Source organism: Euprymna scolopes, chromosome 45 (assembly GCF_053919585.1).
Source record: "Euprymna scolopes isolate OS-2025 chromosome 45, ASM5391958v1, whole genome shotgun sequence".
In the NCBI taxonomy this organism is placed as follows: Eukaryota; Metazoa; Mollusca; class Cephalopoda; order Sepiida; family Sepiolidae; genus Euprymna; species Euprymna scolopes.
In genome coordinates this window covers 30,702,039-30,727,733 of record NC_136526.1, presented here as the reverse complement: position 1 = coordinate 30,727,733, position 25,695 = coordinate 30,702,039, and the positions used below count along the sequence as shown (strand labels likewise).

General features: G+C 32.2%; 1 protein-coding gene across 2 annotated transcripts in view; it reads left to right on the top strand.

The window, feature by feature from the left end:
• Positions 1-24,488, top strand: part of LOC145269345 (uncharacterized) — a 45,431-nt gene extending 20,943 nt beyond the window's left edge. Inside the window, exon 2 of one of the 2 annotated variants that reach the window (XM_080125046.1) lies at positions 22,328-24,488. In XM_080125046.1, coding sequence (XP_079981172.1) covers positions 22,875-24,017 — 1,143 coding nt within the window. In that variant the 5' untranslated portion in view covers positions 22,328-22,874 and the 3' untranslated portion in view covers positions 24,018-24,488. Of the gene's footprint in view, positions 1-16,271; positions 22,257-22,327 lie in introns of those variants that run through there. The other variant, XM_080125045.1, reaches the window with a different exon arrangement.
• The last annotated feature ends 1,207 nt before the right edge of the window (positions 24,489-25,695 follow it).

Genomic DNA, 25,695 nt, shown 5'->3' with positions numbered 1-25,695 from the left:
GCTCTTTCAACTTTAAAATGACAACTTCTTGGGTTTCTTGAAAACTAATATCACATTTAAGTCCAGTCAAGTAATTTTACATTGGTTTCTTTTTAATGTAAAACCAAATGAATTTTAATGGCTGTAAGTGCTATTTTGTTTTTGGCTGAGATTGTCATATGCCTTCCAAGCATCGGTATAAGATGATGGACCCTGGCAGAATAAATGTATTTGTTCTTGTGCATGTATGTTACCACACTGAGAAGTTGAATGCCTACCAGACACTATCCTACACTAATATGGTGTACAAGAACCTTAAGTGTCAGAACAACCTGGCATGTGGATACTTTTCCCTAAATCGGAACAAAAGAACTCCGTCATGTCCAATCATACGTGTTTGAATAATGACTTGCTGCCAATATATATATATATATATATATATATATATATATATATATATATATATTAAGTATAAATGGCAAATAATAAAAACCTGAAGAAATTGCTCAATACTGTTGTAGAGCGCAAATATGCGTTTTATTTTTTATTACCGTTTTTTTTTCTGTTTAGTTACATTATTGTTTCAGCTACGCGACTGTTTTTTGGCCGTTATGTAGCCTCCTTAGATTTTACAGAAAGGTTTCTGTAAAGTCTCAGGAGGCTACATAACGGCCAAAAAACGGTCGCGTAGCTGAAACAATAATGTAACTAAACAGAAAAAAAAACGGTAATAAAAAATATAACGCATATCAGATCATTTTCTTATTCGTAGGAGAAATCACATTTTGTATTCCCATATGAAAATCATTATGGAGAGGAAAATCATGTATCAATTTCTTTACTAACTCAGAGTTTGAGGAATAAAGAACTTTGATAGGTCATTTGAATGTCTATTTATCTCATATAGAGTTCGACTGTTAGCCCCTGGTAGTGGGCCCCTTGATTTCTGAGAACTTCGATTGAAATAAAACAAAATAATAATGTTATTATTTAGAAAGCCATTCTTAACATGAGGAAGGGAGGGTGTCTTGTAACTACTCTGTACTTCCACCTAACAATTTAATGAACAAAAATATCATAAATGACAACATATCATTTCATACCAAAAACAATGTTTTTATATCCAGAAAGCTATTTGTCTGTTCCAGGTTTATATGTGATATGCATTTTCAGTAGACTCAAAAACTTACAAATGCCGTCATTTTAAAAATGATTGTTTAGATGGAAATCAAGTAAAAAACAAAAAATACCATTACTTGTAAAAATTCCTTGAAATATAAATATTAGTTTCTTGGGATTATTTCAAAGGTAATAAGTCCAAAGATACTGATTTAAAAAAAAAAAAAAACTTTTTAATAAAAAAAAAATTACTTAATTATCCCTGCAAACGAAATTTTGTCAACAGAAAATGACCTTTGCTCCATCATAGCAAATGATAACTGATGTGCAGAATTTCTCAAACTATCAAAAATTCAATTTTATTTTTCAATTCATGGAGAAATTGAAACATTATTATATCTTAATTTCTGTATTTTTGAAGATTATAAAACGTATTCATTAATTTAAGTATTTCTATGTTGAAATAAAAAGAAGTGCTTGAGAGAATATTTTTCAATTAAGATTTTATTTTTATCTATCTATAATAACCATTATTTTTTATCTATCTATAATAACCATTATTTTTTATCTATCTATAATAAACATTATTTTTTATCTATCTATAATAAACATTATTTTTTATCTATCTATAATAACCATTATTTTTTATCTATCTATAATAACCATTATTTTTTATCTATCTATAATAAACATTTTTATCTATGTATAATAACCATTATTTTTATCTATGTATAATAACCATTATTTTTTATCTATCTATAATAAACATTATTTTTTATCTATAGTAAACATTTTTTATCTATCTATAATAAACATTATTTTTTATCTATCTATAATAAACATTATTTTTTATCTATCTATAATAAACATTATTTTTTATCTATCTATAATAACCATTATTTTTTTTATCTATCTATAATAAACATTATTTTTTATCTATCTATAATAAACATTATTTTTTATCTATAGTAAACATTTTTTATCTATCTATAATAACCATTATTTTTTATCTATCTATAATAACCATTATTTTTTATCTATCTATAATAACCATTATTTTTTATCTATCTATAATAAACATTATTTTTTATCTATCTATAATAAACATTATTTTTTATCTATCTATAATAAACATTATTTTTTATCTATAGTAAACATTTTTTATCTACCTATAATAACCATTATTTTTTATCTATCTATAATAACCATTATTTTTATCTATCTATGATAACCATTATTTTTTATCTATCTATAATAAACATTATTTTTTATCTATCTATAATAAACATTATTTTTTATCTATCTATAATAAACATTATTTTTTATCTATCTATAATAACCATTATTTTTTATCTATCTATAATAACCATTATTTTTTATCTATCTATAATAACCATTATTTTTTATCTATATATAATAAACATTATTTTTATCTATCTATAATAAACATTATTTTTTATCTATCTATAATAAACATTATTTTTTATCTATCTATAATAAACATTATTTTTTATCTATCTATAATAAACATTATTTTTTATCTATCTATAATAAACATTATTTTTTATCTATATATAATAAACATTTTTATCTATGTATAATAACCATTATTTTTATCTATGTATAATAACCATTATTTTTATCTATGTATAATAAACATTATTTTTATCTATGTATAATAAACATTTTTATCTATGTATAATGAACATTATTTTTATCTATCTATAATAAACATTATTTTTATCTGATGACTTGATGTATTCTTAAAGGTGTTGTAATGAGAAATTGAATTCAAAAAAGATAAAATTGCATTTTTAATGTTAAAAAACTTATAAAAAATTTATTAGATGCACGTGATAAACAAATCTACTTCTCTCCTACTAACACTGCCACACCCCAATGTTATGGGTTTTTTTTTTGGCTTCTGCGGATGGATATGCTGACAACAATTGTCACTGTTAAATTTGGGGGAATTATTCCCCCCCCCCAAACAAAAAGAAGTTTTCTACTCCAAAAACTGTTCTTTACATGGGGATGTTGGAAGTGCCTATTCTGAACGCCACTTAACATAAGGAGTTTGGGATGTCTATTCTGAATGCCGTTCTTAACACGGCAATACTTAAAGAAGTAAATTGAAGTGAAAAAAGTCGTAATTGTTTTGTTTTACAAGTTAAAAAATAACAACATAAAACTGGAATTTACTTTAATAATTTATTCATTAATAATTTATTCACTAAAAAACAATAATGTAAAAATTATTTATTACATAGAAATTCTGTCTGTTTTTGTTTTTTTTTACAATGTTGTCCATCGACACATCGTCGAATTAATCATTAATAGAAATTATTCCATTTTTAAAAATTATTTTTTCTTATTGATCCTCATTCTATCTACTCCACAAAATCGTGCTAACAACTCGGTAGAACTCTGGGTCGCAGTAACCTATTACCAGTTCAATCATCTCTGTTCGATCATAACAATAGCCTTGGGCTTAAAGAATAGATTAGAGATAATTGCAGTAACAGTTTTGTCAGCTGATACTTTGTAAGTAAAAGACCAGTTGTTAACTGATGTCTGAATGTCAGGCGAGTAATCTTGTTTGCCCCCACCAGTTCTTTACGATCTTAATACATCGTTCTTCCATAGCAAGGAGAGGAGAACAAGAGGATTTAAGTTCTAATTTTGATAATCTTTAAGAAGAGAGAAACAGCTGAAAAGCTTTCCACTTCCTATAAATGTTTTTGAATTATTGCTATAGAGGGTTCTTGTACACCATATTAGTGTAGTGTTCACATACTTGAAGAGACTTTAAGCTATAGTGAGACTCCAACTCCAGGTTCATCTGCAGAATATCTTTGATCCTCTGTTTTGCAAAAATGTTTTTGCTATCCATGTTCTGCGATAGAAACTGGGATAACAGAATCTTGGCGTAAGTGGCTACACGCAAGTTCATAGGAACAGATCCTTCACAATTGTTGAGGATTGTGAGGAGACACTTAAACATCCGTCTATTTCAAAACAGCACAAAGTACACAGCAAACCTATATGCCTCGTTGGAAATATCACAAAAAAGTACATATCCCCTGTCACAAGAGCCCTTTTAAAGAAAACAGAGGTCATTCAATCTTGAGAGATCCCTGGCAAGCTCTTTCCAATCGCAGACTGGAGAGGATTGTCCCAACCTGAACCATTCTTCCATATGGATCTGATTAACACACGGCTGGGAATAATAACTGGCAGAGAGAGAGAGACATAGGATCAAAAATTTTAGCTGCCTTTGAAAGAATACTTTTTTTTTTGATACATCAAGATGACACTTTACAGGGATGCGTACAACTCTTCTAAATGTGGGGAGTACTTTTTTGGATTCCTCCTCATGCACACTCAGGGTACCATACTTCTTCATCCTGGTGCAGAGCATCAAACAGTGGGAGTTGCATAACTGAGTGACAAAGCTCCCTTCCAGAAGCGTTCTCTAACAAGGGAATATAAATTGGTGAGTTCAGTTGGGTCTGCCACGGATGCTGCATGTTGTCCACATGAAAGTGGTCCTCCATCCTCTGCCATTCTGCGGCAAGCATCCTGCAGGCATTTAACCACATGCAATTTTAAGATGCATCCCAAGACAAATGGGTTACAGGTAAACTCAAATATCAGAGTGGTATACCAGAAGCAGAATAAACAATCTCCTTGCCCTAGAAAGAAGTAAATCCGGTTTCTGTCTGCCTTCAGCTTAAGCTGAATAATGAGAAAGGCTTGAGAAGTGTCTGCTAGCAACATGTAGTTGTTGGCATTTAGTGCCAACAGTAATTTTAAAATGAAAAAATGTCTCACAAAAAATTAACCCCAAAATATGCCACGTCATTTCGTGACAACCCACATCTTCAAACTATACTTGAAGATTTTAGGCTGATGTTAGTTGTCACAGTTAGGTCCCACTTAAAAATTGGTGAATGTAGTATCTCTACACATCAAACTACATGTCAAACTACATGTCAAACTACATGTCAAACTTCTGAAAGGAGAAAAAATATCTTCAATTATACTATCCTCATGTTTTTGATGAAACACCTTTAAATATTCATGTATATATAAAAGGCAAATGCATTTTTGTTTGTCCAAGAAGGCTTTTTTCACTGGGGTTCTTTGGGGGGGTTATTATATCCTAGAACTGTTTATATATCCCCGAGATCATAATATGTATGATTTGTGAAATGACGTCGTGTCTAGATTTATTTTGATCAACTTTTATAAAAGTCGTGCTATTTCACTGTGTTGCGTGTTTGTTTGGCTTTTTAGTATAAGAAAGTGAAACTAAATTGAAACGAGGCACTCCCTTGGCTTTCCCGCTGGGGACGTCCAGAAAGCAAATCAATGCGGTGAAAACCGTCATATCAGACAATTGCTTCTCATTTGGCCACCACCATTTTTTATGGAGAGCTGGTTTTTCCCTACCCAACATCCTGAGGAAACAAAACCCAAAAAACTGCCTCGCAGCCAAACTTAATTGCGGGATTGATGTTTGACCTCATTAAAATTTCACTTTTTAATCATTAAATTTCGTCCATTCTCAATCCCCTACCTTTGTGGTGTTGAGGTAAATCATCATGCTTTTTTTTTTTCGCTTTCGCCTCAAGGATTCGGGTTCAAGCCTACCTCCTTCCACAAAAGTTTTTTTTTTAAATACCAGGTCAATGCCATTTTAACATCGTTCATTTTTTGTTTTCATCACGTTTGCTGTTTTTTGTTTTGTTTTGATTTTTCTGATTCTTTTAGAAGTTCTAACATTGCTTTTTTTAATATTTAACCAGGGTTATTACTTCACTTTGTTGTGATTTACCCCACCCCACACACCCACACACAACTCTAAATACCCGGGCAATGCTGTGCACCCTCACTAGTTATATATATTTTTAAGTCAAGTTCTCCATCACTCCATCCAAAACACACAAAAAAGTTGCAGGGTTAGGTGAAACTCATGCTAATCTTATGTGATGTAAAGCACTTCATTTGGTCCTGATCATAATCGGAAAATATATCCTAGTTGGATATCCCCAGAGCCTCCAAGAAAAACATCTGTTCTAGTCCTTTTTGTACAGAACTGTCAGAAAAGCACTTTGCCAAGAGATCAAGTTATGTCAATTGGGCTTTCAGAACGAAACATAACTAGAAGACATCAACCTGGGGAGTATGTTCCTTCTCAGAATTAAACCAGTGGTGAGTAACTTCATAGGGGGGGGGGGCTTATCCTCTGGAAAATAGGAGTCTACTGCTCCAAACGGGACTAACTCAGATCAGATCAGAAAAGCCCAACTCTTAAAACATGGGATCAGCTTTAATGAGCTCAACTGTTAGATCAAGTCTAATTCAATAATGCTCTTGATCCATATCAAGCTGACCAGCCAAAAAACATTAGAAGCACCCAACAAAGACTTTACGTTGGGCAATCGAACCAACAAATCTACACCATCTGCTACCAATACAAGAGATGTTAAAGTCTTTCGTGAATGCAAGTCAATTCTGAATCCATGATTACACTCACCAAGAAAGGTTGAGACTTCAAACATTTTATACCAATGGTATCAATTGAACACAAGCCTCTCCGTATGTCTACTGACAAGTATGACCAGCCACTACAAGTGTCTAATAGGCAATTAACAGACATAGTTCTTGTTTCACAGAAGGTTATCAATAAGATGGGAGGCAAAGTGCTTGAATAACTGGTTGAAGTTAAATTGTTCACATTTACAGGAAAGAAATCATTACTGCAATCCTACAAACAGATTTTTTGCCTTTGTTGAACGTGGGTGTAGCAGAGATACTGCTCTTAATTTCTAATCTCTTGTTTCACCAGGAGTATATATATATATATATATATATATATATATATATATATATAAATCAATAGTTTTACCTGCTTATTCATTTATGCCTGTTCAATTATTGGGGAAATTTCCTGAAGAGAATCTTTGCCATTGTACGATTTACAGAAAAGTCGCAGGAGAAAGAATTTCCGAGTTCCTCCAACAGCGATGCTGCCCTGGAAACAAAGCCCCCCAAATTTTTTCTTTCTTTGGACATAGGTATTACGTATTATTTTTATGAGGCTTAATTATTTTAGTATTTATGTCATGTGGTGAAGCAACAACTCTGAGGATAACAGTCCACAAAAAATGTAATAATCAAGGATAACAATCCACAAAAAAATTAATAATCAAGGATATCCTTAAATATTTGGTCAAAGATTTTATCAAGGTTCAAATACTCTCTCTATAATATAGACATGTGTGCTGATAATTGCAATTTGTACAAGCTAGATGGTTTTATTAGTCTCATGGCTCTGTTTGAGAGGAAACACTTTGAGAAGTTCAACCTCTCAACAGCATGATGAAGTGTATCTTGCTGATTCTACTTCATTATCATTGGTCAAACGTATAAGATGTAGAATCCAAATCTTTATCTTTTCCATGTCATACTTTTGAAATTTAAATTTCAACCTTGGATCTAGCAAAGTAGACACAAGTTTTTAGCATTTAGAAATCTTGTTTCATTCATTGATTCATTGAATTGTTCAACAGTCGTAAGGATTCCACTAAAGTCAGAAATATGAGAATTAGATTGGACAGCTTTTGAAAGAAATAACTCAAAATCTATAATTGTAGGTATTATCATCGATATGGTTGAAGTTCTGTGACTTACATCTTTAGTGATTTCTTCAAATGTACTCAATAACTTGACAATTTTTTGAACAAGTCCCCGATTGGTAAGTTGTTAAGGTAGAACGCAAGTCAATTCTGAATCCATGATTACACTCACCAAGAAAGGCTGAGAGTTCAAACATTTTATACCAATGGTATCAATTGAACACAAGCCTCTCAGTATGTCTACTGACAAGTATGACCAGCCACTACAAGTGTCTAATAGGCAATTAACAGACATAGTTCTTGTTTCACAGAAGGTTATCAATAAGATGGGAGGCTAAGTGCGTGAATAACTGGTTGAAGTTAAATTGTTCGCGTTCATATGAAAGAACTGAGTAAATCTCTTCTAAAAAAATTCTGGTGCGAATCATTTATGGAATATATGCGAATCATTTATGGAATATATGCGAATCATTTATGGAATATATGCGAATCATTTATGGAATATATGCGAATCATTTATGGAATATATGCAAATCATGGAATATATGCGAATCATTTATGGAATATATGCGAATCATTTATGGAATTATGGAATATATGCGAATCATTTATGGAATATATGCGAATCATTTATGGAATATATGTGAATCATTTATGGAATATATGCGAATCATTCTGCTTCACATATATTCCATAAAACGTTGTTTCTAATTAATGTTTACCAGGTAAAAAAATATTCTGTTATTCTGAAAAACAGCTGGTTATTTGCTTATTTTAAAACTCAAAAACATTGATCAGAAGGAAGTTTTTCTGGGCATTAAACATAAAGCAGAACAGTTTGCATAAACCAGAAATAAATCATTTGTAAACAATCACAGCATTACCTTTAACAAAGCCAATACAAAAATAAAATAATGATGTTAAAAGAATAAAAAAACAATATTATTTATGTAGTGAACTTTTTGGAAACCCATTTCTTAACATGTGACGGAGAAGGTATTTTTCTAACTAATCTGAACTTTCACCTAAACAATACAAAACGTGATTTGTGCCTCAAGCATTGAAGAACAACTGAAGTTTTTCTCTGTGTTTGACTGGGGAAGGAGGTGAGAGAACCACCTCACATGGAAGAATGTGATCAGTGTCAAGCAAATAATTCAACAGAATCGCAAAGAAATACCAATTGCATAAATAACTCTATCGTTGATACATGCAGCTCTCATTTTTATTAAAGTTAAATTAATGTTGAACATGTAGGTTTAATTAATTACATCGCCATAATAAAAAAGTGAAAAACACTGCATAAAATTATAACATTTTTTTTAGGATACTATTTAAGAAGTACATGGCATAGCATTCTACTATGCATGCAATATTCTAGGTCTGTATATTTTAACAGTTTTTGTGATGTGTGATTTTGACATTAGTATATGTTTGACATTTGGTACTTTATTTCCGACACCAAAATTGAACATATCATTTTTATCGACTTATAATGAAGTAAGTTACAGTTGGAATTGTTAAAAAAAAAGTAGACATAATCATTATGTATAGAATTATATTGAATGTACATATGTACTGTCATTTAATTCAGATTTATTTGATGAAACTTAAAAAATTGTCTATCAATGCAATTTTTATAAATGATGCAAGGCTCAGTTTACATAGCTCAGAAATGAAAGCCGAAATTTAATTAGAAATAATTGTACTTTTACTTCTTATTGTTTTTGTATGTAAAATTAGTAACAAACAATAGGAAGGTAAAAGGTTGGCTCAGCATGTAATTTCCACTTTTTTTGTGCTTCTTCACCCTCAGCATATTAGTGTATCCTGCTAATTCTGCTTCATTATCGGTGGAAAGTAGATGTAGTATCCAATTCTAAATATATTTTTTTTGTCAATCTTTTAAATTTAATATTTGAATCATGGGTCTAGGAAAGTAGACATACACAAGTTTTTATCATTTAGATGAAATGAAAATCTTGTTTTGATTGATAAATTGAATTTTTCAACAATGGTAAGAATGGTTTCCACTAAAGTCAGAAATACTAGAAGTAAATTAGACAGTTTTTGACAGAAATAACCTCAGAGCTAAATTTGTATCATTAATATGGTTGATGTTCTGTGACTTGTTTATATCATTAATATGGTTGATGTTCTGTGACTTGTTTATATCATTAATATGGTTGATGTTCTGTGACTTGTTTATATCATTAATATGGTTGATGTTCTGTGACTTGTTTATATCATTAATATGGTTGATGTTCTGTGACTTGTTTCTGGTTATTTTTTTAAGTAGGCTCAGGACCTGAATATTTTTTGAACAAGACCCTATTTGTGAGTTGTTAAGGTAGAAATCTTATGAACAGCGCACATTACAAGAGCTTTACATTGTTCTTAATTTATTTTCAGCATATATGTTGAATTCCACCATATGGTCACATCTTGAATGAGTTCATTTTTTTTTTAATTATAGGCAGCGATTAATGAGAGAAACTGTATTTTTGTTAGATGTATGTATATATGTGTAACGGTTGTCTTCACAGCCTGAGTTACAATGTATGATAGTTATTCTAAATCACATTCCATTACAACAGCAACCATATTTGTTCCTGAGTCCCACCAGAGTAAGAAAATTTTATTTAAGATTTTATACTCATCCAAAACATTGTGCAATCCTTCACTTACTATTGCACCTGTGTATGTACCAGGGAATCGAAACACTCTAAGCACAGCTCTGCACTGTTCAAAGGCAAATATTCAAAGGGAACATTATTTGTTGTAGCCAAATATCCATGAATATCAATGAAATGCTGGCAATTTCAGCAAGAGACAGTTGAATTTTTTTATTTGCTTTTAGAAATATATCGGAAATTATTTTGTAGTAAAGTATTTTTTAATGGAATGCTGTAATTTGAACAAAGTTTACAATGAAACTATTAAATCCAATGTCAGATGTTACCGAATATGGTTCAATATCAACAGCATTTCTCTCATCAGATAACCTGTGGTCACTAATATCTTAAACTTCTTTTTGACCAATATTGATTCTATAGTAGTTTCCTGTTTTACTAGAGGCTCGTAGTTGTTGCCACTTGTTCTTGGAATGTCTGCTCCTGAATATTCATCATACTTCCTTTTCTTAACTGCAACTTTTGTTTATTAGTAATTTATTTTTTAATTCCATTTTCACCCCAAGCAAGGCACAGTGCGACTTTGATATAGAGGGTTGCTATCAGGGCTATAAGTTGCAGGGTTACTATGTAGGGAGTTGAGCGGGAAGATGTCTGTTCACATTACATTAGCATTACAAGCGTATGCTGTATTTTCGCGGACATTGGCAATATTACATACTAATGTGCTTCAACAAGTCATATCTTTTTTATTTGTGGGTCAATTTTTTAAAGAATTACATTGATGGAAAAAGAATAAAATAAGCATTCTAATTAGTTTAATTTTTTTTCTTTTATGCGTTCAATATTTTTATGCTCCAAGTTAAAAATGAAAAAACGGTAAAAAATGATGGCAGCAAAAAGGGAAACTGTTTTTTCAATGTTTACATTTCATACGTTACGTTTGGATACATATGCGTGGGGTCAAATTTAATTGGATATGGCTGAAATTTTGCAGGCTATATTAGCATAGAAGTCCATCTCTATTGGACTTTTATTTAAATTTTTATGATCGCAGGAAGCAAAGTTACAACTGAGCAAAGTTGACGAAGAATGTTTCAAAATTGATAAGATAAATCGGTATATATCATCCATTTTCATATAGATAATAGTTTCAGAATTATTTTCATGTATAATATGTAAATATTTGATAATTAATAATTGTGCGGAAATTTCTTTAAAATGTTATCTTTTATAGAAATTCAAATCTGCTTGGGGAAAATGGTTTGCTATGCGCTCAGATAACTAAAGAATAATACAAACTTTTTTCTGTTTCAAAACTAAAACAGAAAAATCAGTTTCATTTTTTTATTCTGAATTTGTCAATTTAAAAAAATTATTTTCAAGTTTTTCAAATTTGATTTCCAAACAATACTATTTTGTTGTTTTTAACGCTTTTAGTACACATGTACTAAGAGTGTTAAAAACAACAAAATGTACTATGCGTTTCTGTTATTGTATTTATAACTTCTTGTTCTTAAGGTAGAATTGTGTGTTTTAGTGGTAAAAAAACAAATATATAACAAATAAAAGGTACTTATGCACTTATGCTACCATGCTGAAATAATAACATTATTTAGAAATCCATTCTTAGCATGGGGAAGAATGGGTGTTTTGTTAACTATTCTGTACTTTCACCTAACAATTAAATAAAATATATCATGAAACTTCAATTTATCTTTAACTCATTGTCAAGACCATTTTTTCGAATCTGTAAGACAAACCTGTTTTTTATAACTGAGGATATCAAATAATAATAATAATAATAATAATTAGGTGGTTCAATAAAGAATTTCATTGTGATGCATTTTGTAAATTTTTACCTTGTTTCCACCGTAACATTTATCTTTAAAATGACAACCTTTTAAGGTGTTCGAGTATGCTGAAAACGAATATCGCATTTAAATTTCCGCAAATAAGTAGCTTTCTGAATATTAAGCAATGCCATTTCTTATGTTATTGCTGGTGGCCATCTTAGTATGTGCATTTGCGCATAGTTTCTCAGGGTTATGTTTGCACACTCACACGTACCAAAATGGTCACCAGCGATAACATAAGAAATGATATTGCTTAATATCCAGAAAACTACTTATTTGCAGAAAATTTAAATGCGATATTCGTTTTCAGCATGCCCTAAAACCTATAAAAGTAATCATTTTAAATGTTAAGTTGGAAACAAGGTAAAAAAATTAGTTTTATTTCTTTGTTTCCATAGTTGAATTTTCAGTAAAACAACAGAATAGAAATGACAAAAATTACCATCAACTAGTGAATATATAGTTGTTGCTTATCAGGATTCCTGGTATCCTGGTACTGTGAAAGCTACATCAAGGATTCATATAGAGTACGATTTATGGTTGCATCTCAGAAAATAAGGGCATATTTTGGGCCAGATAGAGAGAATTTACAAAAATGAAAATTAGACTGGTCCCAAAATGTATAAGTTCTGGTCGACTATGGGAATTTTCATCTTTTACAGAAATCCAAAATCTATATGAAAAATTTTCTTCGATTTATTTCTGAGATTAATTCATATCAACTCAATTTTTTTTTATTTTGAGGGAAGTAATAAATACCGACTATGAATGCTTTTTAGACATTTAATGACTACACTCCAGACTTAGCTCTCCTTTGGTGAGGAGGCAGGAAAATGCCTATTCTCATTAAAGCTGTATTCAAACACCACTATGATACTTAATTCTGTTCATGAATAGACACCCACTGTATGATACCATGGGCCAGTTTTAAAAAAATTGAAATTTGTACATCTTAATTTATAATTCATGGCTTACAGTAAAGAGATACATCAGATTTGACTGCATAATTAGAAAGAGCACACAATTTTATATAAGAATGCCAAGTTTCATGAGAATAGCATGAAAAATAAATAAATGGTGGCAAAATTACCGAATTTCTTGAAATGTTGAAGACTGTAATTTAGCTCACTTTTTCTAAAGAAAAATGTCACTGGAAAAGCATAAATTTTGGCACTTAAAATTCTCATAACTTTTGAACTACTGATGGTATTTGCATTTTTTTACATAGCTCTTTTCATACAAGTTGAAAAAAAAATAACAATTATCTAAAAATAAAAAAAATCAACTTGTAATGCTAATTACACCTGAACTTCTGCATGTCAGTACAATTGGGAAAGTAGGAACCCGGAAGGAAGTTCTAAAATCTAGCAGTTCTGGGGAAGAAACTATTAGAGTAGAAGGGCTTATTACATCTAGATATCTCCACTGGGTAGGGGTGAGATTTTGCTGCTTGTCGGGTTTGTCTAGGGTATTAATGTTGAGAGGGGTACAAGGGCTTATAATTTGTCGGAGCATCCACCATTAAAATACTTATAAAACAGGCAGAGAGATACAACATTTTGTCGATGGGTCAGAAGCTGAAGCTTAGATGCCAGTTCAGAACCTATCAGGTTGATGACTCTTTTGAACCCTGTCCAGGAGTGAAAAACTAGTAGCAAATGCACCAGCTCAAATGTGACGACAATACTCCATACATGGGTGAATAGTGCCCTTGTGAAGATATAGGATACTTTCAAATGTAAGTAACTTTCTAGCACAGTAGAAAGAGCACACTTTCCTCACAGCAGCCCTGGCAATGCTCTCAATGTATCTGTTCCAGGTTATGTTCCCTGTAGACGTTAAGCCAAGGAGTTTGAAAGATTGGAGGTCTTCCTCTAATGCTTCTGACATTCCCTTAGATATGTGTTCATTCGTTTTCTCTTTATACCTGTTATAGAGTGTGGTGTCATCAGCAAATATACCCATCTCACAGACAATTTTATCAGTGAAGTCATTAATACTAGGAATAATAAAGATCCAAGGATCGACCCCTGAAGTATACCTTTATTAATATCATATTGTGTATGTAAAACAACCTGGATTCTTTTATTTAAGAAGGATTTAATTATGTTAGATATTCATCCAGTAATACCGTATGATCTAATTTTCCTGAGAAAACCATTGTGTCAAACCCTGCCAAAAGCCTTAGATATATCTAGGGCTACCACTCTACCTTCCCCTGCTTTGCCCAACGTATGGTCATATACATTAAGAGATTACAGTTATGATATCACAGTATTAATGCTGGCATCCTTACTTTTAAGATACCTCTGCCATATTGGCACTCAGTAGAGCTTTGCGCTGCTGGGCGGAATGATCTTTTTTTTTTCAGCCATCCTGAACATGCACTTCACTTGTCACTGGTATTTAACAATGTGAACTCAGGAGAGGTGTGGTTGGAGTTTGCGTGCCCACTGCCACAAAAATTTTGCATGCTGGCACCCCTTCATGGGTATCTAGTCTGTCAAAGACTAAAGGCCCCCACCCCCTTTCAGGGGTCCATCCTGGGCCCAACTCTCTTCCTGATCTACATTAATGATCTTCCAAATCACATCCTTACTTCATTCGTAGACATTTATGCTGATGACACTCCCATCTATGGTAGAACATCAAAGACCATAAATGACCAAGTTCTCTTGGATTCTCTCTCCTCTGATCTTGAGCAAGTGAAACAATGGGGAAAGAGGTAGCTAGTTACTTTTAATGTATCTAAAACCAAGCTTTTATCTTGACATCATCAACACTCCAGTCCTCATCTGGCATCAATTTAAATGAAGGCTCTCGTCTTGGGAAGGCCTCATGTTTTGACAAGCTTCTGGGCTTGACCTTTACTCTTGATCTAAAATGGAACACATACATCAAATCCGTTCCCAAGGCAGCTGGAAAAATGGTGGGATTCTTCTATCGATTTAGTAGATATTTCACTGCTAATGCAACTCTCTATCTATATTAGAGCCAGATACGTCCAAGGATGGTGTACTGTTGCCATATCTGGGCAGGAGCTGCTAGAAAGGACTTGTCCTGCCTTGGAAGATTTCAAAATAGGCTTCATAGATGTTTTCTCTTTCCTGCAACCTCTTTCTCACAGAAGAGATGTTGCAAGTTTGTCTTTGCTTTCTCATTATTTTCATGGCAAGTGCTCGACTGAGCTCCAATCTATGGTTCCTTCTCGCCAAACTTTAACAGGAAATACTCATTCAATTTCAAGACCTGACAGTACGTTAAAATTCATTTTATTGTAAAATTACAATCGATTGTCCTGAGAGTATTACATTTTAGTTTAGTGTCATATATCAATATGTATAAAGTCGCCTAAAATATTTACATAATAAAAGCCTATTTTAATTAAAATATTAGCATAATCAAAGCCTAATTTAATTAAAATATTAGCATAATAAAAGCTTAATTTAAAATATTAGCCTAATAAAAGCCTAATTTACTCATGAAAATATTAGCATAATAATATAATATAATGATAAAAGCCTAATTTAATTAAAATATTAGCATGATAAAAGCTTAATTTAAAATATTAGCCTAATAGAAGCCTAATTTACTCATGAAAATATTAGCATAATAATATAATATAATAATAAAAGCCTAACTTAATTAAAATATTAGCATAATAAAAGCCTAATTTATTAAAATATTAGCATAATAATAAAAGCCTAATTTAATTAAAATATTAGCATAATAAAAGCCTAATTTAATTGAAATATTAGCATAATAAAAGCCTAATTTAATTAAAATATTAGCATAATAAAAGCCTAATTTAATTAAGATATTAGCCTAATAAAAGCCTAATTTACTCATGAAAATATTAGCATAATAATATAATATAATAATAAAAGCCTAATTTACTCATGAAAAAACTGCTATTGTCTATTGGAGCCAGTTTCACACTAATAAAATAAAAATTACAATGTTTAAATATTTAAACAAAATAGCAATATTTTCGTCGATATAGATTGTTTTCTTGACTAATATATCTTATTTTTTTACAGGATAAACACCAATGGATTTTATAATTTATACGAAATAAGAATGCTGTTTTGGTAAATGAAAATAAAATGACATTTCAGAAAATGTAACTGTACAATAATATTAATGAAATGAACTCAACATATGAAGCTTTCAATTATGGGGTGTATGCAAACACTCACATACAGAAAAGTTAAAAACCTAATGTCTGTGAAGTCTGTGGTTAAGCTGTTACAAAAGTTACAATTTCAAAGTCATAATACACACAGACTTGAAGTGTGCATCTCAGGATTTCCTCAATTAAAAAATCACGAGCAGACATAAAAAAACTTGGCTAATTGTGTAGATGAACGTTTTCAGGAAACTCGTTTAAAAATCAACATGGAGGAACACCCTGATCAAAAACCTCTTGTGTGTGAGACGTGTGGCTCTGCCTTTTCGTATAATCCGTATTTAAAAACTTTTGCTTGTCAGTTGTGTAGCTCCACACTTTCACAAAACTTCCAAGTAAAAACCAGCATGCAGAAGCATGCCGGAGAAAAACCTCATGTGTGTGAAGTGTGTGGTTCAGCATTTTCAAATAGTTCTGATCTAAAACGACACATGCGAAAACACACTGGTGAAAAGCCATATACTTGTGAAGTGTGTAGCTCAGCGTTTTCAAATAGTTCTAATTTGAAAACTCACCTACGCACACACACAGGTGAAAAGCCTTATTCCTGTGAAGTGTGTGGCTCATCATTTTCACAAATCTCTCATCTAAAACACCATATACGCACACACACTGGCGAGAAACCTTTTACTTGTGATGTATGTAGTTCAGCATTTACCAAAAGTTATGATCTAAAGAACCACATGCGCAAACACACTGGTGAAAAACCTTATGTTTGTGAATTATGTGACGCAGCATTTTCAAGAAAATATCAGTTAAAAATGCATATGCAAAACCACACTGGTGACAAACCTCATGTGTGTGAATTTTGTGGCTCAGCATTTTCATATAGTTCTAATCTAAAAACTCACCTGCGCACACACACTGATGAAAAACCTTTTAGTTGTGAAGTATGTGGCTCAACATTTACTCAAAATTCTCAGTTAAAAATTCACATGCAAAAACACACAGGTGAAAAACCCTATGCTTGTTCACAATGTAGCTCAGCATTTTCGACTAGTTATGATTTAAAAATCCACATGCGCACACACACTGGTGAAAAACCTTATCCATGTGAATTATGTGACGCAGCATTTTCAAGAAAATATCAGTTAAAAATCCACTTGCAAAATCACACTGGTGAAAAACCTTATCTATGTGAAATTTGTAATGCATCATTTTCATATAGTTCAAATTTAAAAACCCACCTGCGAACACACACCGGTGAAAAACCACATGTGTGTGAAGTTTGTGGCTCAGCATTTTCACAAAAATCTAAACTAAAAATCCACATGCAAAAACACACTGGTAAAAAACCTTTTAATTGTGAAGTGTGTGGTGCAGCCTTTTCATATAATTCTGATTTAAAAAGGCACATGCCGCGACATACTGTCGACAATGTTTATGTCTGATATATGCGTTGCAAAGTACATTAAAAAATATGTTGAATTTTATACATCTCTATGGAGGCACACTGATAAAAACGTTGCAAGAAATTACAATATGTTTTGACTTCAATATTGCACTGAAGGCACAACTTTAAAAAGTGTGTCTCGGATATGAAATTTGAAACATTACTCGTTTTCACAATTTTATGACGAATCTTGTGCTGATTTGTGTTTATTTGTATTATGATAAAACACATTTTAAAACAATATTAAATAAAGAAAATTGAAAAACTGTTTCTGAAGTGTGCAGCACCACATTTTTACAACATTCTCAACTCCTGGTTTACATGTGGACTCATGCTGCCAAATATTGTCTGCTTGTAAAGTGTGTGTGTGTGTAGATCCACATTTCTCCAATGTTTTAAAAATGTACACTGAGTTAGGGTTCTATATATCTCATAGAGAAACCGTGTATTAGTCCTATTTTTACTTCTGACAACTTCTATAGCAAAATGTAAAAGTAAAACCCTTATATTCATGTAGTGTTTGGTTCAACGTTTTCACAAAAATCTTTACTATACACATGCGGCTACATACTGAATGACAACAAATGCAGGTTCTGCCATACAGAATTGGAAAGTGTGAGTCATCTGGTATCAAGTTGCAAAGTTCTTTTGGGTTACAGCTACTATACAGCGAGACATTATGGGGTATGTCCTGTAAAAAATTAAACATCCAGTATAGTAGCAAGTCCTGGGAACATCAATCTGAAAGAACTTGTGTAAGCACTTGTGGCCGTCGATGTAAATACCCCCGACAAACCTGACAAGCAGCAAAATCCCACTCCTTTACAGTTGAGATCCCTAGATGTAAAGAGAGCCTTTTACTCCAGTAGTTTCTTCCCCAGAACCGCTGGACTTTGGAATTGCTTTCTGGGTCCCTACTTCTCCAACTCTACTGACATGCAAAAGTTCAAGTGTAACGTGAACTGACATCTTGCTGCCCAACTCCCTACACAGTACCCCTGATGCTTATGTACCTGATAGTAGCCCCCTACAACAAAGTGGCAATGTGCCTTGTTTGGGGTGAAAATGCAATAAAAAAAGAACAGTTGGAAATGTACCATATATTACAACCATTTAATCCCTACAGCCACCTACCTTAAAAATGCTGCTGTCAAACCTGATATAGTTATATGGAACAAGTCGGAGAGAGTGGCAACCTTGGTTGAGTGTCCCTAATGATGGAAGGCTGAACACAGCTGAAAGGGAGAAACAGACCAAATATCAAAGTCTCATGTATGATATAAAAGGTAACTGGAATCGAAGGAAGATATCAATCATATCATTATAGGTGCCACATGGCTTATGAAGAAGAACCTTAAGTCCTACCTAACTGATATTCCTGGTGAACCAAGTATAAAAGAGATCCAGACAATTGCACCAAGCGAACAACGAGGATACTAAAAGAGCTCTTGGTTGGTTTCAGTAAAAAGCAGGGGAATGTTGGCAGCTGGTTTGACTGCCCCTCAAAGTTACAACCTTCAAAATACGAAAATTAAAAAAAAAATGAATGGCTACTGGAGAGATCTTGAATGCCTACTAAACACTGTCCCTGAGTTTCTGAAGTCTCTCTGTACAAGGATTTGTGGGAACAACCCTGCATGAGTATACTTTTCATTACAAGTAAACTCTGACTAAATATTCCAAATCACAAAGTATTAGCAGACCAAATAAGAACTCCTCAGTATGGCTAACCTAAGTATGGCTTATATGAATAAATGGAACATTTTCAAGTTATGTTGAACTACTAAGCTGGATAATTTGCCAGGCTTGATGTATTCTTGCTCTGGAATCAAATATGTTGGAAAGACTCAAATAACGTTATATTATAACATATTTAATTAGTCAATTGAAGAGAGGAAAATTAATATTAACCTTTTGTACTAACTTAACTTTTGATATGTAAAGTAGATTAAATGGAATGCATTTTAGAGATCATGCGTTGATTTTTGCAAACTTTGAAATAAAATGAAACAAAATATAATTAAATAATGATGTAGAATTAAATAATCACAGGAAGAACAAGAGTCATGAAAAGGCATTTCAAAAATGAACTGGCAAATATACCCGGTGAGTCAAGTGTAAGAAAGATTCCCACATTTGCATTCAAAGAGACTGTTAGAATCTTAAAAAAATTCTCTAGATTGGAATATAGGAAACAGCAGATGAATGTCTGACATCCGGTAGGATGCTCCACCTCCAGCTTGAACAAACTGATATGAAAATCAAAAAACTTATGTTTTTGAAGTATTTCGCCAATTTTTACAAAAATACATTTACAGATACACCTGTGTACACATACTCTTTTGTCACAAAAATCTCAAAAGGAACACAATTTACTTTTAATCAAGTAACGTGTATTATTGTTAATCTGACCATCTTCACCATTATGAATGGTGCAAGATAGTTAATAATTAAAGGTAAAAGAAGACCTCGGGAATACGATTAAAGAATTGAAGCCTGTTCACCTCAAGGATAGGAAACAACTCTAGATGATTAAAGACTATTGAAACATGAAGGTCTCAATATATGAAAATCGGTTACTCATCTCCATATTCTCACAGACCTCAATTATGTAACATATATGGCTGGATTATTTGTGGAAATAAACATTTCTGTTATCAAAAATACATCAAAATAAAATAAAATCGATATTTCCAAGAATTACATGTGCATATATGTTTGTGGTAGTCAACATTTATAGAAAAAGCTTATATTTATTATAACGTGACCTGTTGCTGGGAAGAGTAATTTGGTTTTGCATATTCTAGGGACATACATGCAGGGCATAGCAACCAGCTCCCCAGAAAAATAAAGTGTAGAGACATGATATTATATCCCTTAGATAAAGGGATCAATAGAAAGATAAAATATTGGATGTCATCTTCATGGGTCTTGTCTACAGGTTCTTGTCATTAATGAAAGGGACCATTCTACTAGAATTGAACGTTTTATGAATTAGCTAGTGATAGAAAAAATGAAATATTTTTATTAAAAAGCATGTTTTTAATAAAAATATAATTTCATTTTATCAATTGTGGGGGCATCTTAGAATGCAAGAGTTGGCACCCATGTTTCATTGCCATCAAGGGTCAATTTTCAACTGCCTTTTATGTTTGCCATGGATAGAGTCCAAGTTTCAATTGAATTATCTTTTCTTCATAAAAAAGCGACATGGAGAGAAATAGAGGTGAGAGAGAAAAGAGAGAAAAACCGAGATACATGAATATACATTTTGTTGTTATCAGCATTAATCTAACCATTTTGAACTATATATTATTTTAATTGAAATTATTGAGATGAGTATTATTTATTTATTGCGGACTATTATCCTCTTCTTTCATAGTTGTTTCACAACGTTTCGGCCAACTATTCCCTGGCCTTCGTTTGGTGGTAACCATGATGGGATAGGAACTTTGAATCTCCTAACTGCATTCTCAGCAATGACTGCCTTCCATAGTTGTTGTCGCCTCACCACGTTTTGGCCAAGTAAGCTTCTGGCCAGGATAGGATTGAAACCGCTATCTTTAGACAATTCTCACCTAGAACCAAAGAGATTCAATGTCTCTATTGACTGTGCCATGGGCCACAAAGGCTTACTTGGCTTAAATGTGTTGAGATGACAACAGAGAAGGCAATAATTGTTAAGGATGCAGAAGATTCGGAGTTCCTATTCCATTGCAGTTACCACCTGATGAAGGCCACAGGGATAGTTGGCCGAAACGTCATGAAACAACAACTAAGAAAGATGAGGATAATAGTCTGCAATACGAAAATTCATCAGCATTAAAATCAGTGACCATTTTCACTTTGTTTTTTTTTCTCAACAAACTGTCAACTTGAGTTAAGTGAAGAATTGCTGTATTTGTCATCTTTATAATACATTTTGAAACATTCTTGTCTACGGGTATACAAGGAATATTTGGTACAAGACTAACAAATATGGAAAGCTGGGATCTTCCAAAATGAATCTTTATCATTGTGCTACATTCGTCCCACGTTTAGTGACATTAGGTCATGTGATCCGTTTTCATGGCACAATGTTCAGATTATTTTTTTTTTCCTTATTGCTTTCTATTGATAGTGCGCTTTAATTACAATTGGCTGATTTTCTTTAAAAACATTTGGTCATTGTTATTTTAACTAAAACGCTTATGAATGATTTTCTCTGGTTTATGATATTAATTATATCGATTTTATAATATTTTTTATGAGACTTTAATGTGTGTGTTCAGTTTATGTATAAAAAAACCTAAATATCAGATTTTGGTTTAGTGTCATGTGTCAAGATGTATTAAGTCGACTAAAATATTAGCATAATAAAAGCATAATGTACTCATGGAAATGCTGTTATTGTCTATTGGAGCAAATATCACACTAATAAAATTCATGATAATGTTTCAAATATGTAAAGAAATTTGTTATATTTTTGTCGATATAAAATGGTTTGTTTACTAATATATCTTATTTTTTTACAGGATTAAAACCAATGGATTTTATAATTTATACGAAATAAGAATGCTGTTTTGGTAAAGAAAATAAAATGACATTTCAGAAAATGTAACTGTACAATAATAATGAAACAAACTCAACGCATTACAATTTCAAAACACTGATACACACATGCACCGAGTGTGTAAATTAAAGTGATCAACTGAATGTGTAATAGTTTGAATTAGGGTTTTTGCTATTTCACTCTACAAGTAAACCCTCACTAAATATAGATTTGAAATCCAAATAAGATCAGTAGACTTGGCGAAACACTAGCTTCTAGTTCTTTTCTAAATATTCTACCAAAGCAAATAAACAAAAATTATGAAACAAAAAGCAAATCTGCAAGAGTGTCCTTTACTGATTTGCTAAATTAGTGTTTGAGAATCAAAGAATTTCTTGATAGAACATTATTACATCATAATCCTCATAGAGAAATAAGTGTTGATCTCAGAAAATGGTCGCTGCATCTATAAGAACTGAAGAAAAAAACTATGCAAATGAAGTTTGTTTCAACTTATTCATAAACCTTGTATGAATCGTGTTGAAAAAACATTTTCGGTAAACTCAGTAAAAATCAATATGGAGGAACACCCTGATGAAAAACCTCTTGTGTGTGAGGCATGTGGCTCTGCCTTTTCGTACAATCCGTATTTAAAAACTTCTGCTTGTCAATTGTGTAGCTCAACACTTTCACCAAATTCACAAGATGAAATCAACACGCAGAAGCATTCCAAAGAAAAACCTCATGTGTGTGAAGTGTGTGGTTCAGCATTTACAAAGAGGTCTGATCTGAAACGACACATGCGAAAACACACTGGTGAAAAGCCATATGCTTGTAAAGTGTGTAGCTCAGCGTTTTCGAATAGTTCTAACTTAAAAACTCACCTACGCACACACACAGGTGAAAAGCCTTATCCCTGTGAAGTGTGTGGCTCATCATTTTCACAAATCTCTCATCTAAAAAACCATGTACGCATACACACTGGTGAGAAACCTTTTATTTGTGAACTATGTAGTTCAGCATTTACTACAAGTTATGATCTAAAAAACCACATGCGCAAACACACTGGTGAAAAACCTTATGTTTGTGAATTATGTGACGCAGCATTTTCAAAAAAATATCAGTTTAACATGCATGTGCAAAACCACACTGGTGACAAACCTTATGTGTGTGAATATTGTAGCTCTGCATTTACATATAATTCTAGTCTAAAAACTCACCTGCGCATACACACTGATGAAAAACCTTTTACTTGTGAAGTGTGTGGCTCAACATTTACACAAACTTCTCAGTTAAAAATTCACATACAAAAACACACAGGTGAAAAACCCTATGCTTGTTCACAATGTAGCTCAGCATTTTCGACTAGTTATGATTTAAAAATCCACATACGCAAACACACTGGTGAAAAACCTTATCCATGTGAATTATGTGATGCAGCATTTTCAAGAAAATATCAGTTGAAAGTCCACATGCACAACCACGCTGGTGAAAAACCTTATGTGTGCAAAATTTGTAACGCATCATTTTCGTATAGTTCAAATTTAAAAACTCACCTGCGAACACACACCGGTGAAAAACCACATGTGTGTGAAGTTTGTGGCTCGGCATTTTCACAAAATGCTAAACTAAAAATCCACATGCAGAAACACACTGATAAAAATAACTTATAATTGTGAAGTGTGTGGTGCAGCTTTTTTATATAATTCTGATTTAAAAAGGCACATGCCGCGACATACCGTCGACAATGCTTATATCTGATGTATATGTGTCAAAGTACATTAAAGAATATGTTGAATTGAAAACTTCTCTGTGAAGGCACACTGATAAAAACGTTGCTAGGGATAGTCAAGTGTCTTGAATTCAAGCACAATCGTAAAAAACTAGCTGATCTTTTAAAATTAAAATTACCTGTGTTGACAGTGTTATAAAGAATCTTGTGCTGATTTGTGTCCCTTAGTATTATGATAAAACGCATTTTAAAACAATATTAAATTAAAGAAAATTGAAAAACTTTGTTTCTGAAGTGTGCAGCACTTTTACAACATTCTCATCTTATGTTTTACTTATGGACGCACATTGTTAAAAATCGTATGCTTGTAAAGTGTGTGTGGATCTATATTTCAGCAATTTTAAAAATGTACAGTGAGTTATGGTTCTATTTTTTCTTCTGAGAACTTCTGTAGAAAATGTCTAAGTTAAACCCCTATATATATATATATATATATATATATATATATATATATATATATATTCTAGCAGTGTTTAGTTCAGCCTGTTCACAAAAATCTTTACTATGCACATGCAGAAGTAAAATAAAACAAAAAAATGAATGCAAAATCCAGCAGAAGTGCATAACTCCATATCAGGAACCCAAATACCTACAGGATCCTCTCCACCACCTCACTGTCACTATAAAGCAGATTACACATCTCCATCCCCATCAACATGTGAAATAACTTCCTCACCAAGAAAAACTCCATCTTGTGTTTTGCTTTAAGAACCAGATGATGAGCAATTGGAAATAGAAAATGTAACACAATAGAAAAAGTCAACAATATGAGCATGGAAGAAAGGCCTAGGTTACCTAAAATACAAGCCTGAAGATTCTTTAAATCATTGATCATCAAAGTAAATACTGCACTTATAAGGCTTGTTCCAGAATAAATAGACCTTAGGCAGCTAAATAACGTCACACCTGCAGCTGGACTGTACATTAGCAACAAAATACTTCCTCTGGATAAACACCAAAATAGAAACAAAGAACCTAATGTAACCAAAGCAATATAAACATGAAGACCTCACAGACCTCAATTATGTAACATATGTACATATGTAACATATCTACATATGTTACATATGTAGCTGAAATAAACATTCCTGTTATTAAAAATACATAAAAATAAAATAAAATCCAGATTTCTGAGAATTACACGTGAATAAAAGCTCAAACTGAAAAAGCAACCCATACAACTACAAAAGCAAACAAATATACCCAGAACTGAGCCGAATAGGTTTTTGCAGCTCACAAAAAATGTTTTTTTTTAAAGCTCTATCAGCCAACTAAAACATTAGAGCATTATTAATAGACTATGAAATACTACCAGCCAGTTTAAAGCCAAATTCCACTGATTAAGTCGATTAATGACTGCGTAGCAGCAAAAAAATCCTTCAAAATTCAAAACATTAATTTCCAAACAAATGAAAGGATATTTTGTTGGCCAATTACAACGTAATAATTAACTGTAAGAGATCTCATGACAAGCAAGATCTGAAGAAGTATTATTTATCAAGAAGTAATAATCTTTATTTATCAAGAAAAATGGGTAGGAACATGGAGGACAAATGACA